The 18,178-nt window shown below is 38.9% G+C and overlaps 1 protein-coding gene across 3 annotated transcripts in view; it reads right to left on the bottom strand.

Annotated features, from left to right (window-relative positions):
* OPHN1 (oligophrenin 1) overlaps nucleotides 1-18,178 on the bottom strand; it is a 692,544-nt gene that overhangs the window by 118,932 nt on the left and 555,434 nt on the right. For all 3 annotated transcript variants that reach the window (XM_055565218.1, XM_055565216.1, XM_055565219.1), the window contains exon 20: nucleotides 7,191-7,338. In XM_055565218.1, the coding sequence (XP_055421193.1) occupies nucleotides 7,191-7,338 (148 nt within the window). The remainder of the gene's footprint in view (nucleotides 1-7,190; nucleotides 7,339-18,178) is intronic.

The raw sequence follows: 18,178 nt of genomic DNA, 5'->3' as shown, positions 1-18,178 counted from the left end.
AACATTGACTATATACAATAACTACATTTTAATTTTCCTTACCCCTCCATTTTATGTTATTGATGTCATAATTTATAGATTTTTAGATTGTGTATCCATTAATAAATTATTGTACATAAAGTAATTTTAAATACTTTTGTATTTTCACTTTCATACTACAGTTAAAAGTGATTTACACATTACTATTACAGTAGAATATTGTGAATTGGGTTATATTCTTATCTTTAAAATTTGGGTTTATACTTTCAGGTTCTCATATTGTTTACATCCATTAATTTCAACTTGAATACCTGTCATAGTCAACAAAAGAATCTGAAATGCAGCACTTGGATGCAATCTCAAAAACGACAGAATGATCTCTGTTTGTTTCTAAGGCAACCATTCAATATCACAAGAATCCAAGTCTGCCCTGACCAGTAATGCTGAAGAAGCTGAAGTTGAATGGTTCTATGAAGACCTACAAGACCTTCTAGAACTAACACCCCAAAAGAAGTCCCTTTCATTATAGTGGACTGGAATGCAAAAGTAGGAAGTCAAGAAACACCTGGAGTAACAGGCAAATTTGGCCTTGGAATGCGGAATGAAGCAGGGCAAAGACTGAGTTTTGCCAAGAGAATGCACTGGTCATAGCAAACACCCTCTTCCAACAACACAAGAGAAGACTCTACACTTGGACAAAACCAGATGGCCAATACCAGAATCAGATTGATCATATTCCTTACAGGCAAAATGGAGAAGTTCTATATAGTCAGCAAAACCAAGACTGGGAGCTGACTGTGGCTCAGATCATGAACTCCTTATTGCCAAATTCAGACTTAAATTGAAGAAAGTAGGGAAAACCACTAGATCCTTCAGGTATGACCTAAATCAAATCGCTTAGGATTATACAATGGAAGTGAGAAATAGATTCAAAGGATTAGATCTGATAGACAGAGTGCCTGAAGAACTATGGACGGAGGTTTGTGACATTGTACAGGAGGCAGGGATCAAGACCATTTCCAAGAAAAAGAAATGCAAAAAGGCAAAATGGCTGTCTGAGGAGACCTTACAAATAGCTGTGAAAAGAAGAGAAATGAAAGGCAAAGGAAGAAAGGAAAACTAAACCCATTTGAATGCAGAGTTCCAAAGAATACTAAGGTGAGATAAGAAAGCCTTCCTCAGCAATCAATGCAAAGAAATAGAGGAAAACAACAGAATGGGAAATACTAGCGATCTCGTCAAGAAAATCAGAGATACCAAGGGAACATTTCATGCAAACATGGGCACAATAAAGGATAGAAATGATATGGACATAACAGAAGCAGAAGATATTAAGAAGAGGTGGCTTCCTCAGTGTGTATGCCCAGCAGTGGGATTGCTGGATCATAAGGCAGGTCTATTTCCAGTTTTTTAAGGAATCTCCACACTGTTCTCCATAGTGGCTGTACTAGTTTGCATTCCCACCAACAGTGTAAGAGGGTTCCCTTTTCTCCACACCCTCTCCAGCTGGGCATACACACTGAGGAAACCAGAAGGGAAACAAATACAGTATACTAACGCATATATATGGAATTTAGAAAGATGGTAACAATAACCCTGTGTACGAGACAGCAAAAGAGACACTGATGTATAGAACAGTCTTATGGACTCTGTGGGAGAGGGAGAGGGTGGGAAGATTTGGGAGAATGGCATTGAAACATGTAAAATATCATGTATGAAATGAGTTGCCAGTCCAGGTTCAATGCACGAAACTGGATGCTTGGGGCTGGTGCACTGGGACGACCCAGAGGGATGGAATGGGGAGGGAGGAGGGAGGAGGGTTCAGGATGGGGAACACATGTATACCTGTGGCAGATTCATTTTGATATTTGGCAAAACTAATACAGTTATGTAAAGTTTAAAAATTAAAAAAAAAAATAAATAAATAAATAAATAAAAAAAAAAGAAGAGGTGGCAAGAATACACAGAACTATACAAAAAAGGTCTTCATGACCCAGATAATCACGATGGTGTGATCACTCACCTAGAGCCAGATATCCTGGAATGCAAAGTCAAGTGGGCCTTAGGAAGCATCACTACGAACAAACTTAGTGGAGGTGACGGAATTCCAGTTGAGCTATTTCAAATCCTAAAAGATGATGCTGTGAAAGTGCTACACTCAATATGCCAGTAAATTTGGAAAACTCAGCAGTGGCCACAGGACTGGAAAAGGTCAGTTTTCATTCCAGTCTCAAAGAATGTGTGTGGTCTCTCCGTCATGTCTGACTCTTTGTGATCCCATGGACTGTAGCCTGCGAGGCTCCTCCATCCATGGAATTTTCCAGGCAAGAGTACTGGAGTGGGTTGCCCTTTCCATCTCCAGGGAATCTTCCTGACCCAGGGATCAAACCCAGGTCTCCTGCATTGCAGGCAGACACTTTTACCCTCTAAGCCACCAGGGAAGCCCCAGTCCCAAAGAAAAGCAATGCCAAAGAATGATCAAAGTAGTGCACAATTGCACTCATCTCACACTCTAGCAAAGTAATGCTCAAACTTCTCCAAGCCAGCCTTCACAAATACGTGAGCCATGAACTTCCAGATGTTCAACCTGGATTTAGAAAAGGCAGAGGAACCAGACAACAAATTGCCAACATCCGTTGGATCACTGAGAAAGTGAGAGAGTTCCAGAAAAACATCTATTTCTGCTTTATTGGCTATGCCAAAGTCTTTGACTGTGTGGATCACAACAAATTGTGGAACATTCTGAAAAACATGGGAATATCAGGTTACTTGACCTGCATCCTGAGAAATCTGTATGCAGGTCAGGAAGCAACAGTTAGAACTGGACTTGGAAAAACAGACTTGTTCCAAATCAGGAAAGGAGTACATGAAGGCTGTATATTGTCACCCTGCTTATTTAATTTATATGCAGAGTACATCATGAGAAACACTGAGCTGGAATCAAGATTGCCTGAAGAAATATCAATAACCTGAGATATGCAGATGACACCACCCTTATGGCAGAAAGTGAAGAAGAACTAAAGAGCCTCTTAATGAAAGTGAGGAGGGTGAAAAAGTTGGCTTAAAACTCAAAATTCAGAAGACTAAGATCATGGCATCTGGTCCCATCACTTCACAGCAAATAGATGGGGAAGCAATGGAAACAGTGACAGACTTTATTTTGGGGGGCTCCAAAATCACTGCAGATGGTGACTGCAGCCATGAAATTAAAAGACGCTTGCTTCTTGGAAGAAAACTTATGACCAACCTAGACAGCATGTTAAAAAGCAGAGGCATTATTTTACCAACAAAGGTCTGTCTAGTCAAAGCTAAGGCTTTTCTAGTAGTCATGTATGGATATGAGAGTTGGACTATAAAGAAAGCTGAGCACTGAAGAATTGATGCTTTTGAACTGTGGTGTTGGAGAAGACTCTTGAGAGTCCCTGGGACTGCAAGGAGATACAACCAGTCCATCCGAAAGGAAATCAGTCCTGAATATTTACTGGAAGGTCTGATGCTGAAGCTGAAACTCCAATACTTTGGCCACCTGATGCAGAGAACTGACTCATCTGAAAAGACCCTGATGCTGGGAAAGATTGAGGGCAGAAGGAGAAGGGGACGACAGAGGATGAGATGGTAGATGGCATCATCCACTCAATGGACATGGGTTTGAGTAAGCTCTAGGAGTTGGTGATGGACAGGGAGGCCTTGCGTGCTGTAGTCCATGGGATCACAAAGAGTCGGACACAACTGAATGACCTAACTGAACTGGACTGACCCTCTTTTAGCATGTCTTACTGATTTATTTACTTATTTTATTGAAGTACAATTGATTTACAATGTCATGTTAGTTTCAGATGTCCAGCACTGTGATTCAGTTACATATATTCTTTTTCATTGGAATATAGCTCCTTTACACTTCTACATCAGTTTCTGCTGTACAGCAAAGTGAATCTGCCAAATGTTTACACATATCCCCTCTTTGTTAAAATTTCCTTCCTAGTTAGGTTACCACTAACCTAGTTAGGTTAGAGCAATGAGTGGAGTTCACTGTGCCATACAGCAGATTTTCATTAGTTACCTGTTTTACACATAGCAGTGTATGTATGTCAATCCCAGTCTCCCAATTCATCCTACTTCCCTTTTCCTCCTCCCATACATTTGGTCTATAAGTCAGTGTCTTTATTTCTGTTCTGCAAAAAGATCAACTATACCATATTTCTAGATTCCGTGTATATGCATTAATATATGACATTTGTTTTTCCTTTTTGTCTTATTCTCTTCACCTTCAGCTTCCTGCCAGAGTTACTGGTCCCTTTTTTGATTCCTCTTTTCTTTTTTCACTTCTTTCAATCTATCCAGTTTCAAGGACAGTTTTCTTTTCTTTTAGTTGTCCACAGTCTTCCACTAGTGTTTAGCAGGTGCTCTGTGAGAATCATTATATTTGTATATGTATTCCTGATGTACTTGTGAAGAGACATGAATTCTGCATCCTTTTATTCCACCATCTTGACTCTTCTCTCTCTCTCTCTCTCTCTCTCTCTCTCTATATATATATATATATATATATATATGTATACACACTTTTTTAAGATTCTTTTCCCTTATAGCTTATATAAAAGATGGGGTGCACTTTCTTGTGTTATACAGTAGGTCCTTACTGGCTATCTATTTTTTTATATATTTTAATTAAAGGATAATTACAACATTTTGATTTTTTGGCCATACATCAACACATTATCTATTTTATATACAGTAATGTGTATGTGTTAATCCCAACATCCTAATTTATCCCTCCTCCACTTTCCCCTTTGGTTATCATAGGTTTGTTTTCTATGTCTGTGGGTCTATTTCTGTTTTGTAATTATGTTCATTTGCATCTGTTTCTTTTTTGAGATTTTACATATAAGCAAATTTCATATGACATTTGTCTTTCCCTGTCTGGCTTACTTCACTTAGTATACTATCTTTTAATATTTCTTTTGACCCACGTCTATTGGTGATCAATTCCTTCAGGTTTTTTTGTCTGGAAAAGTTTTATCTCTCCTCATTTCTGAAGGATTACTTTGTCTAATATGGTATTCCTGATTGGAAGTTATTTCCTTTCAGTACCATGAAGATATCATCCCACTTTCTCCTGGCCTTCAAGGTTTTAGATAAGGAATCTGCTCATAGTATTATCGGAGTTTCCTTTTATTTGATGATTTGCTTTTCTCATGGTATGTTCAAAATTATCTTCGTCTTGGAATTTTGAGAATTTTATAAAAATGTTTCTGGCTAAAATCTCTTTATGTTTAATTTATTTGCATTTCTTTGGGCTTCAAGGATCCAGGTTTTCATTTCCTCCTCCAGATTTAGGAATTTTTTCGTCATTATTTCTTTAAATAAGCTTTGTGCTCCTTTTACTTTCTGTGCTCCTTCTGAGACTCCCTCCCATATGTGTATATTGGTTTGTATATGGTGTCCCATAAATCTCTTTTATAATCTTTTTTCCTTTTTTTCCTCTGACTGGGAAATTTTAAGTGACCTGTCTTTGAATGCAGTGATTCTTTCTTCTCCTCAGTTCCAGAATTTCTTTTTGGTTCTTTTTTATGATTTCCATGACTTTCTTGAACTTCTCATGCATCATTTTCCTGATTTTGTTTAGTTGTCTGAGTTCTCTTGTAGCTCACTAAGCTTCTTTAAGATGGTTATTTGGAATTCCTTTTCAGACAGTTCATAGATATCCATTTCATTAGGACCAGTTCATGGTGCCTTATTTTGTTCCTTTGGTGGTGTCATGTTTCCCTGATTAATCCTCAACCTAGTGGCCTTTCGGAGAAGGCAATGGCACCCCACTCCAGTACTCTTGCCTGGAAAATCCCATGGGTGGAGGAGCCTGGTGGGATGCAGTCCATGGGGTCGCTAAGAGTCAGACACGACTGAGCGACTTCACTTTGATTTTTCACTTTCATGCTTTGGAGAAGGAAATGGCAACCCACTCCAGTGTTCTTGCCTGGAGAATCCCAGGGACGGGGAAGCCTGGTGGGCTGCCATCTATGGGGTCGCACAGAGTCGGACATGACTGAAGCAACTTAGCAGTAGCAGCAGCAGGTACATCTTCCAGTCTTTATAGATTGGCTTTGGTGAGGAAAGCCTTTTATCCATCAGCACAACTAGGACACCTGGCAGGCTCCACAGGTGAGCTTGCTGCTGGAGTTCTTGAGTAGGCTGATCTGGTGCCTGGGTCAGTGAATGGGCAAGCTTTCAGCCTGGATCTGCAGGGGATCAGCCTGTATCTTGAAGCCTAGGCCCAGGGGCTAGCCTGGCACTGAGACAGACCTGGAGGCTTTGTCCACAGAAGACTGGACTAGAAGCTGAGTTGTGGTTACATCCTGGTGATTAGAGCCACAGGGCCAGCTTGGCATGTGTTAGCCCTGGATTCTGGGTCTTTAGGGGCAGGCTTAGAGCCTGAGACTGCATGGAATGGCCTAGTACTGGGGCAGGTCTAGGGCCTAGCTTGGTAGAGGCTGGCCTGGAGTCTGGAAAAATGGGGAATGAGTTGGTGCTTGGGTTTACTGGGATGGGCCTGGTCCAAGGTAAAGTTGATTGCTCCCTTCACTCTCCCTTCTCCATGTGGAGGGGATCCTTCCCTGGACTACATAGTGTGAGCTTTGGGGAAGGGTGACATGGGTAATATGAAAGTGTCATTTCTAGCATCTGCAATGCACTTTTTCTTATTTCTGTACTCTACCCAGGTATTCTTATCTGTCATATGGATTCTATAGCTCTCATTGAAGGAATTTTCTTGCATAGATAGTTGTTTGAATTCATTCATGTTACTGTGAAGGGACAAGCACTAGAAACTCCTATTAAGCCATCAGTCCCCTGGGTTAGCAGAATTTTATTTAAAATCTCAGAATATTCAGAAAACACATTGCTCACCTATTTCAATGTATTGAGGTACAGATTTAAGAACACCTTGTATCTTCCACTGATCTGCTAAGGGAAAATGATGTTACAGATTCATCTGTAAATTGATTAGGATGGGTTCATCTCTGTCCTATCCACTACCAAAAGACTAATTCACTCTTTGGGCACAAATTTTACAAACCTTGCCTTGCCTGGCTCAGGATGCAGAAAAAGTCTACCTTTACATGGAAAAAAATGATTATGCCTCCACTTCTGCTTTTCAATATACTTTTTTATCTCCAGTCACTATTAAGAAGATAAGGGTAAACTTTAATACTGACCTTCACTTTCATCCAGGGAAGAAGTATAGAAAACTGTCCTTTCCCGCAGCAAGCGCTTCGAAATTGTAATTGGTTTGTGTCTTCTTGCTGTTACTCGAGGTGGAGGCACTGGGGGTGCAGTACTTTCCTCAGGTGGACCTGAATAGATCTGTAGAAGGGGAGTATTACCAGAAAACAATTAGAAAGATCAACTTTTTGTATTCCTAATGCTAACTGCCAGTTGATGCCCATCAGCATTACACCTAGTGTCTGCCATAGAAATTCTAATATTACTAAAGGAATTGGGGATATTTTCTTAAACACTCTAACCACCAGCAAGTAGAGATTTCCCACCATGTTTGAGGTGCAGGACCTGGGATTTCTCAGTGTGGAGGAAAGAATGTAGACAAAAATGGCAACATCAGGAGTGTACTCTTCTATATATTAGATGGGATTGCTGCATGACACATATTCACTGAACAAAACCAATTAAATTATTATTTTAAAAACTGCAACATCAGTCCTGAATTTTCCACTTACTGCCTGGGAAACTGTAAAAAAGCTTTTCCCAACAAAAACTGTAAAAAAGGTTTCCAAGCAAAACTCATTAAAAATTCACCTCCCATCTCTGAGCCTTAGCTTCTTCATCTGTAAATCTCAGGGAGCACCACCTATCACAGGATGTGTTGAGAACCAAGTGGAAAGGTAGTCAAAGTACATTGTATGGGTAGAGGTAGGGTGTGAAGAATGATTAAAAACACCCACATGCATTCAATATTTCTGAAAAGATACCAAGAAACTGATTACATTGTTTGCACAAGACAGGAACAATGAGTGGCTCAGGGAAGGATGGAGGAAACTTATTTTTCACTCCTATATCATTTTGATCTTTAAAAATTTTCAAACCATGTATGCATTACTTATTCAAAAGAGAAAGGACAAAAACGAAGTTCCTTGAAGTTATGATAATTGCTGGATAAGTGAGGGAGGAGCTGTGATTAGAATTTGTATATAGTGTCTCATATGTACTTAAGGATCTTCCTATCCCAGAGGAGAATGACCTTTTGGCCAGAGTGAACACAATTTAGAAAGACACACATATGTGATGATGGAGGAAGGGAACTGGTTCCATTGCAATAATAAAATCAATCCCAATGATTTGTGCAAAATAATGTCATAGCCCAACATTCTATCAGGCAAGAATCAACATAATTTGCATAGACACAGAACTTACATGATTGGGAACACAAGGCAAGCCTGTGTGAAAGCTGCACAATGATAGAGAACAAAGTAATAAGAATCATAAGGCAGTACATGTTTCAGTATCTCATGGAATAGGGAAAAAAGAATATGACATAGTAGCAAGCAGATGAGCTTTGAGGCCATATACTTTTAGGTCATATTTCTGGTGTCATCATTTGTAATAATATTCTAAATAGCTACCATTTTGTGAGCATCTTAAGCAGATGTAGTAGTTGTTACAAATATCCCTTGTTATTTATCAAGTGCACCAGGGACTTTGCACTGAATGTTTCATCCACCTGGAGTGCGCTTCTTCCAGGTAACCATATCCATAGCTTGTGCTCTTGATTTCAGTAGTTTTAATGATCAAATACACTCCTCTCAGTGAGTCCTTGTAGATAAATGTATCAAAATTTTGACATGCTTCCCTCTGCTGTGCTTTCTATCCCCCATCTCTATTTAACTTATTTTCTTATCACTTTCTAACACTGCTGTTTTGTTGTTCAGTTGCTAAGTCATGTCCAACTCTTTGCAACCCCATAGACTGCAGCACGCCAGGCTTCCCTGTCCTCCACTATCTCCCGAAGTTTGCCCAAGTTCATGTACATTGAGTGATGCTATCTAACCATCTCATCATCTGCCTCCCACTTCTCCTTTTGCCTTCAATCTTTTCTAGCATCAGGGTTTTTTAACACCGTATATTGTACTTATTTAGCTTTTGGTTATCTGCCTCTCCACTTGATTGTATACTATACTAATATTTTTTTTATACTATACTAATATATATCATCATGTTCACTGTTGTATCTCCAGCAGTTAGAAGAGTGACTAGAATTGCTGGGCCAAAAAAACTAACACATTTAAAATTCTGATATAAAAGCCCAAATTGTCCTCTGAAAATAACATGACAGCCACTTTCCCTTCCAGCCAAAATAGGGTAAAAGGGTGTAGATTTATATCATCAGCATGGAACAATTAAAAAGCTTGAAAAAATGTAATAATGATTCTGATTATTATTATCTCATTATTAGGGCATTTGAAATCTGGCAATGAAGGACAGTGATCCATGAGAGAGGAAAAATAAATGAAGTGAACTCCATGATTGTCCAGCATAAAGCCTGGAAAGATTCTTCAGGCCATACTACAAGACAAGGAACCCAGAAGAGCCCAGCAGTCTCCATAAGCTGAAGACACTGAGTTGTAAGTATGAGAAGAGCAAGGAAGTAAGAGTTTTCAGGGCAGAGTACCTGTGCAGACAGAAGATCTGCACAAAGAACTCTGGAGATCTTCAGGCGTCCTCTTTAAGAATTTAGCTGCATACTGATCAATACATATGTGTAAGGCAAGAACCACAGGACAAAATTAAAGGGAAACACAGTGGCTGGAAGAGTTCCTGTTCTCACCAGCCACAGTGAACTATTAAATAATTCACAGAGCACTGAGTAGAGTACACAGACAAGTTTTGCCTCATTCATGAAGAAAAATTAACATGACTAAATACTATTCTTTTTCTGCTTAAGCTTAAAGGAAATACTTGTAAATATCAAGCTGTATTTGGGTAACAACTGCACCCCAGAAAAAGCTCAAGAATATTACCTATAGTAATTAAAAAATAGCCAGAATTCAAGAAGGTAAAATTAATGTCTTGTGTCTGATAAAAAATTATCAGAAATAAATCATTCATAGCTATTTCTTTTTAAACTTTTTATATTTGTATTTAAGTATAGCTGATTAACAATGCTGTGATAGTTTCAGCTGGATATCAAAGGAACTCAACCAGACATATACATGTATCCATTCTCCCTCAAACTCCCCAGTAGCCCATTCTAATTTTGGTGTATTTTATTTCTTTTTCTTGCTCAATTGCTCTGGCTAGGACTGCAATACTGTATTGAATAGGAGTGGTTACAATGAATATTCTTATCTTGTTCCTGATCTTAGCAACAGTTGTCTACCTTGCCAGTCAATCCTAAAGAAAGTCAGTCCTGAGTATTCATTGGAAGGACTGATGCTGAAACTCCAATACTTTGGCCACCTGATGCAAAGAGCTGACTCATTTGCAAAGACCCTGATGATGGGAAAGATTGAAGTCAGGAGGAGAAGGGGACGACAGAGGATGAGATGGTAGGATGGCATCACCGATTCAATGGACATGAGTCTGAGCAATCTCCAGGAGCTGATGATGAACAGGGAAGCCTGGCATGCTGCAGTTCATGGGGTCACAAAGAGTTGGACATGACTGAGAGACTGAACTGAACTGATGATGTTAGCTGTGGGCTTTTCCTATATGGTCTTAGTAATGTTGAGGTCTGTTCTTTCCATACCAAATTTGTTGAGCGTATTTATCACAAAAGGATATTGAATTTTGGCAAATGTATGTTATGCATCTATTGAGAATTTTATTTTTGATTCTATTAATGTGGTATATCACATTTATTGATTTTCTTATGTTGAAGCATCCTTGCATCCCAGGGATGAATTCTACTTGATAGTAGTCTATGATTCTTTTAAAGTGCTATTCAATTAAGTATGCTAGTATTTTGTAGAGAATTTATGCTAGTATTTTGTATAGAATTTATGCTTTCTGTATTCATCAGGTATGTTGGCCTGTGGCCTATAGCTTTCTTTTCCTCCTTCTTCTTTTCCCATCCTCCTCTTCTTTCTTTTTTTTTATAGAGTCCTAAACTGGCTTTGGCATCATGGTAATGTTGGCCTCATAAAATGAGTTTGGGAGTGTTCTCTCTCTTTCAACGTTTTTAAATGAGAGTAATTGACATTAAATCTTCTTTTAATGTTTGGTAGAATTCATCAATGAAACAATCTGGACCTGAGCTTTTCTTCTTTGGAAGATTTCTGAATACTGATTCAAGCTCTTCACTCACTATTTGTTCAGATTTTCTATTTCTTCATGATTCAGTTTCACTAGGTTATGTATTTCTAGGAACTTACCAATCTTTCTAGGTTATCCAATTTGTTGGCATAGGTTTATTTATAGTAGTCTCTTATTATCCTTTTTATTTCTGTAGTGTAATCCTTGTTTATTTCTGATTTTATGTATTCAGGTCTTCTCTCTTTATTTCTTAGTCTAGTTAAAGGTTTTCAGTTTTATTTATCTTTTTAAATACTCAATGTAATTTCACTTATCTTTTCTATTGGTTTCCTGTTCTCTATTTCATTGATTTCTCTCTTTTTTGCTCTCATCTTTGTTATTTCCTTCTTTGTGCAAACCTTGGGCTGAGTTTGTTCTTTTACCAATTGTTTGAGATGTTAAGTTAGGTTATTTGTGATCTTTCTTTTGTCTTAATGTAAATGTAGTGTAATGTAATATAATGTAAATGTAGTGTAAATGTAGTGTTTTGTAAATGTCCCCTCTTAGAATTGCCTTTTCTGCATTTCATAAGTTTTGATTGGTTGTTTTTCTACAGTCATGCATTTTTAGATATTTCTTGATTTCTTGCTTTCTCTCTTTTGATTTCTTGCTTGACCCTTTGGTTGTTCAAAAGTGCGTTTTCTACAACATATTTGAAAATTTTTTGTTTTCTTCCAGTTATTGATTTCTAGTCTCATACCATTGTGAACAGAAAATACTTGATAAGATTTCAATCTTCATACATTTGCTTATTTTATGACCTAACATCATCTATCCTAGAGAAAGTTCCATGTCCACTTGAGAAGAATGAGTATTCTGTTGTTGGTGGGTAAAATGGTCTGTATATGTCATTCAAGTTCATTTGGTCTAAGAATTGATGCTTTTGAGCTGTGGTGTTGGAGAAGACTCTTGAGAGTCCCTTGGACTGCAAGGAGATCCAACCAGTCCATTCTGAAGGAGATCAGCCCTGGGATTTCTTTGGAAGGAATGATACTAAAGCTGAAACTCCAATACTTTGGCCACCTCATGCGAAGAGTTGACTCATTGGAAAAGACTCTGATGCTGGGAGGGATTGGGGGCAAGAGGAGAAGGGGACGACAGAGGAGGAGATGGCTGGATGGCATCACTGACTTGATGGACGTGAGTCTGGGTGAACTCCGGGAGTTGGTGATGGACAGGGAGGCCTGGCGTGCTGCGATTCATGGGTTCACAAAGAGTCGGACATGACTGAGTGACTGATCTGATCTGATCTGATAGTTCGGGTACAATGTTTCTTTAACTGAATTTCTGTCTGAATGATCTATGCATTTTTGAAAGTAGAATATTAAAGTATTTCGCTATTATTGTATTGTTTATTTCTCCCTTCAGAACTGTTCAGTTCAGTTCAGTTGAGTAGTCACTCAGTCATGTCCAACTCTTTGTGACCCCATGAATCGCAGCACGCCAGGCCTCCCTGTCCATCACCAACTCCCGGAGTTCACTCAGACTCACGTCCATCAAGTCAGTGATGCCATTCAGCCATCTCATCCGCTGTCGTCCCCTTTCCTCCTGCCCCCAACCCCTCCCAGGATCAGAGTCTTTTCCAATGAGTCAACTCTTCGCATGAGGTGGCCAAAGTACTGGAGTTTCAGATTTAGCATCATTCCTTCCAAGGAAATCCCGGGGCTGATCTCCTTCAGAATGGACTGGTTGGATCTCCTTGCAGTCCAAGGGGTCTCAAGAGTCTTCTCCAACACCACAGTTCAAAAGCATCAATTCTTCAGCACTCAGCTTTCTTCACAGTCCAACTCTCACATCCATACATGACCACTGGAAAAACCATAGCCTTGACTAGATGGACCTTTATTGGCAAAGTATGTCTCTGCTTTTCAATAGGCTATCTAGGTTGGTCATAACTTTCCTTCCAAGGAGTAAGCGTCTTTTAATTTCATGGCTGCAGTCACCATCTGAAGTGATTTTGGAGCCCAGAAAAATAAAGTCTGACACTGTTTCCACTGTATTTGCTTAATATATTTAGGTGCTGCAATGCTAGGTGCACACATATGTACAATTGGTATAGAATGCTCAAACTACCACACAACTGCACTCATCTCACATGTTAGTAAAGTAATGCTTAAAATTCTCCAAGCCAGGCTTCAGCAATATGTGAACCATGAACTTCCAGATGTTCAAGCTGGTTTTAGAAGAGGCAGAGGAACCAGAGATCAAATTGCCAACATCTGCTGGATCATGGAAAAAGCAAGAGAGTTCAAGAAAAACATCTATTTCTGCTTTACTGATTATGCCAAAGCCTTTGACTGTGTGGACCACAATAAACTGTGGAAAATTCTGAAAGAAATGGGAATACCAGACCACCTGACCTGCCTCTTGAGAAACCTATATGCAGGTCAGGTAGCAACAGTTAGAACTGGACATGGAACAACAGAGTGGTTCCAAATAGGAAAAGGAGTACATCAAGGCTGTATATTGTCTCCCTGCTTATTTAACTTATACGCAGAGTACATCATTAGAAAAGCTGGGATGGAAGAAGCACAAGCTGGAATCAAGATTGCCTGGAGAAATATCAATATAATCTCAGATATGCAGATGACACCACCCTTATGGCTGAAAGTGAAGAGAAATTAAAAACCCTCTTGATGAAAGTGAAAGTGGAGAGTGAAAAAGTTGGCTTAAAGCTCAACATTCAGAAAACGAAGATCATGGCATCTGGTGCCATCACTTCATGGGAAATAGATGGGGAAACAGTGGAAACAGTGTCAGACTTTATTTTTCTGGGCTCCAAAATCACTGCAGATGGTGACTGCAGCCATGAAATTAAAAGACACTTACTCCTTTGAAGGAAAGTTATGACCAACCTGGATAGCATATTGAAAAGCAGAGACATTACTTTGCCAACAAAGGTCCGTCTAGTCAAGGCTCTGGTTTTTCCTGTGGTCATGTATGGATGTGAGAGTTGGACTGTGAAGAAGGCTGAGTGCCGAAGAATTGATGCTTTTGAATTGTGGTGTTGGAGAAGACTCTTGAGAGTCCCTTGGACTGCAAGGAGATCCAACCAGTCCATTCTAAAGGAGATCAGTCCTGGGTGTTCTTTGGAAGGAATGATGCTGAAGCTGAAACTCCAATACTTTGGCCACCTCATGCAAAGAGTTGACTCATTGGAAAAGACTCTGATGCTGGGAGGGATTGGGGGCAGGAGGAGAAGGTGACGACAGAGGATGAGATGGCTGGATGGCATCACTGACTCGATGGACATGAGATGGGTGAACTCCGGGAGCTGGTGATGGACAGGGAGGCCTGGTGTGCTGTGATTCATGGGGTGGCAAAGAGTTGGACAAGACTGAGTGACTGAACTGAACTGAGCTTGATGAATAGACCATATTATCAAATTATGACCTTCTTCATCCCCTTAAATCAGTTTTTGATTTAAAGTTTATTTTGTCTGATATAAGTATCCTTGCTTTCATTTGGGTTCCATTTGCAGGAAATAACTTTTCCAACCCTTAACTTTGAGCCTATGTGTGTCCTTAAATTTGAAGTGACTTTTAGGCAGCATACTGTAGGGTCCTATTTTTAATCCATTCAGCCCCTCTGCCTTTTGATTAGATAATTTAATTCATTTACATTCAAATTAATTATTGATAGGCAAGGAGTTATTAATTCCATTTTAATTATTTTCTGGCTATTTTGAAATTCCCTTATTTCTTTCCTCATCATTTGTCTTTATTCTTGTGGATTTATCATTTTCTGTAATGTCATGCTTTGATTTCCTTCTTTCTATGTTTTGTTTTGGAGAAAGAAATGGCAGCCCACTCTTCTTGCCTGGAAAATCCCGTGGATGGAGGAGCCTGGTAGGCTGCAGTCCATGGGGTCGCTAAGAGTTGGATACCACTGAGCGACTTCACTTTCACTTTCATGCATTGGAGAAGGAAATGGCAACCCACTCCAGTGTTCTTGCCTGGAGAATCCAAGGGACGGGGGAGCCTGGTGGGCTGCCGTCTGTGGGGTCGCACAGAGTTGGACACAACTGAAGTGACTTAGCAGTATCTTTTGTTTATCTACTCAGGTTTTTGCATTTGTGGTTACTATGAGGTTTATATAAACAAAACTATAGATATAAAAGTCTATTTAAAGCTAATAACAGCTTATCTTTGTCATATACCAAGACCCTACCATTTTACATCTCCCTCTATATTTTATGTTTTTGACATCACAACTTACCCAATTTTATACTGTAGATCCATTAACAAATTACTGTAGCTAAGTTATCATTAATATATTTGTCCTTTAACCTTTATATTAGAGTTACATAATTAGCACACTGCCATATTGCAGTATCAGAGTATTCTGAATTTGACAACATATTTATCTTATCAGTAGGTTTTATTGCTAAGTCACTTCAGTCGTGTCCAACTCTGTGTGACCCCATAGATGGCAGCCCACCAGGCTTCCCCGTCCCTGGGATTCTCCAGGCAAGAACATTGGAGTGGGTTGCCATTTCCTTCTCCAATGCATGAAAGTGAAAAGTGAAAGTGAAGTCACTCAGTCGTGTCCCACCTTCAGCGACCCCATGGACTGCAGCCTTCCAGTCTCCTCCATATATGGGGTTTTCCAGGCAAGAGTACTGGAGTGGGGTGCCATTGCCTTCTCCGCAGTAGGTTTTATACTTTCATATATTTTGCATTATTAACTAGTATCCTTTCATTTTAGCTTGAAGAACCCCTTTCAGTATTCTCGATAGGCAGGGCTAGTGTGGACAAACTCCCTCAGCTTTTATTTGTTTGGTAAAGTCTTTATCTTTCCTTCATTTCTGAAAGATGACTTTTCTGGGTAAAATATTCATGGTTGGAAGTTTTGGGGTTTTTTTTTTTCAGCATTTTGCATATACCATCCAACTCTCTTCTGGTCTGCAAGGGGTCTGCTGAGAAATCTTTTGATAGCTGTATATGTGAGGGTATTTTTTCTCTCTTGCTGCTTTTAACATTCTGTCTTTGATTTTAAACTGTTTCATTATAATGTGTCTTGGAAAAGACTGTTTTGGGTTGACATTTTGAGATAACTGTTGGCTTCATAAATTTACCCCTAGGTTTAAATTCTCAGGTATTACTTCTTTAAAAAGTTTTCTCTCATTCTTCTCCTTCTGGAACTTCTGAGACTCCAACTGTTCATAAATTGTTTCTTTTAATGGACCCCATAATTCACATAGACTATACTCATTCTTTTTTCTTTTTGCTACCCTGAATATTGTTATTGTTGTTCAGTCCCTCAGTCATGTCCAACTCTTTGCAACCCCATGGACTGCAGCATGCCAGGCTTCCCTGTCCTTCACTATCTCCCTGAGTTTGCCCAAACTCATGTCCATTGAGTTGATGATGCCATCCAGCTATCTCATCCTCTCTTGGCCCCTTCTCCTCCTGCCAACAATCTTTCCCAACATCAGGGTTTTTTTCCAGTGAGTTGGCTCTTTGCATCAGGTGGCCAAAATATTGGAGCTTCAACTTCAGCCTCAGTCCTTCCAGGGAATATTCAGGGTTTATTTCCCTTAGGATTGACTGGTTTTACCTTCTTGCTGTTCAAAGGATTCTCAAGAGTTTTCTTCAGCACAGCTCAAAAGCATCAATTCTTCAGTGCTCAGCCTTCTTTATGGTCCAACTCTCACACATAACTATTGGAAAAGCCATAGCTTTGACTATACAGACCTCTGTCGGTAAAGTGATATATCTGCTTTTTAATATGCTATCCAGGTTTGTCATAGCTTTTCTTCCAAGGAGCAAGCATCTTTTAATTTAATTCTGTGGCTGCAGTGATTTTTTGATCCAAAGAAAATAAAGTCTGTCACCATTTCCACTTTTTCCCCATCTAGGCTCCCATGAATAGATGATCTCAAATAACCTGTCTTCTAATTCACTAACTCTTTCTTCTTTTGGATAGAGTATAATATTGAAGCTCTCTATTGTATTCTTCAGTCCAGTCATTGTTCTTTGAACTCTAGGATTTCTGTTTTGTTTTTGTTTTTTTAATAATTTCTGTTTATTTGTTGAACTTGTTTTGTTCATGCCTTGTGTCCCTAATTTCATTTAGTTGTTTATCTTTGTTTTCTTATAGTTCACTGAATATCTTTTTAAATTAAAGCATAATTGATTTACAATATTATACTAGTTTCAAGTATACAACATAGTGATTCAATATTTTTATAGATTATACTCTAAAGTAATTATAAGATATTGACTATATTCTCTGTGCTATATATCCTTGTAGCTTATTTATTTTATATAAAGTATACATACATATATCTTAATCTCCTACCCCATACTGCTCTCCTCTCTTTCCCTCATCACATTGATAACCATTTTTTGTTCTCTATATCTGAGTCTGTTTCTGTTCTATTTTATTCAATTGTTTTAGCTTTTAGATTCCACATATAAGTGGTAACATATACTATTTGTTTTTGTCTGACATTTCACTTAGGATAATACTTTCTAAATTATTCATGTTGTTGCAAATGGCAAAATTTTCATTCTTTTTTATGGCTAATAGTCCACACACAGCTGCTTTATTCATCAGCGATGGACATGTAGGTTGCTTTCATATCTTGGCTATTGTAAATAATGCTATGATGAATATTTGGATATATATATATCTTTTCAAATTAATGTTTTCATTTCTTTCAGATATATACCCAGGAGTGGACTTGCTGAATCATATGGTAATCTTATTTTTAGTTTTTAGGGAACATTCACACTGACTTCCATATTGGCTGCACCACCTTGCATTCCCACCAGCAATGTACTAGGGTTCTTCCCTTTTCTTCACATTCTTATCCTGAGATTCTAGGTGGGCCATCTGGTGGTGTCTGGGGGAGACTTGCTGCTTGAGTTCTTTGGAAGTCAAATTTGGTGCC

The sequence above is a fragment of the Bubalus kerabau genome, chromosome X (assembly GCF_029407905.1).
Source record: "Bubalus kerabau isolate K-KA32 ecotype Philippines breed swamp buffalo chromosome X, PCC_UOA_SB_1v2, whole genome shotgun sequence".
In the NCBI taxonomy this organism is placed as follows: domain Eukaryota; kingdom Metazoa; phylum Chordata; class Mammalia; order Artiodactyla; family Bovidae; genus Bubalus; species Bubalus kerabau.
This window is presented reverse-complemented; position numbering and strand designations above follow the sequence as displayed.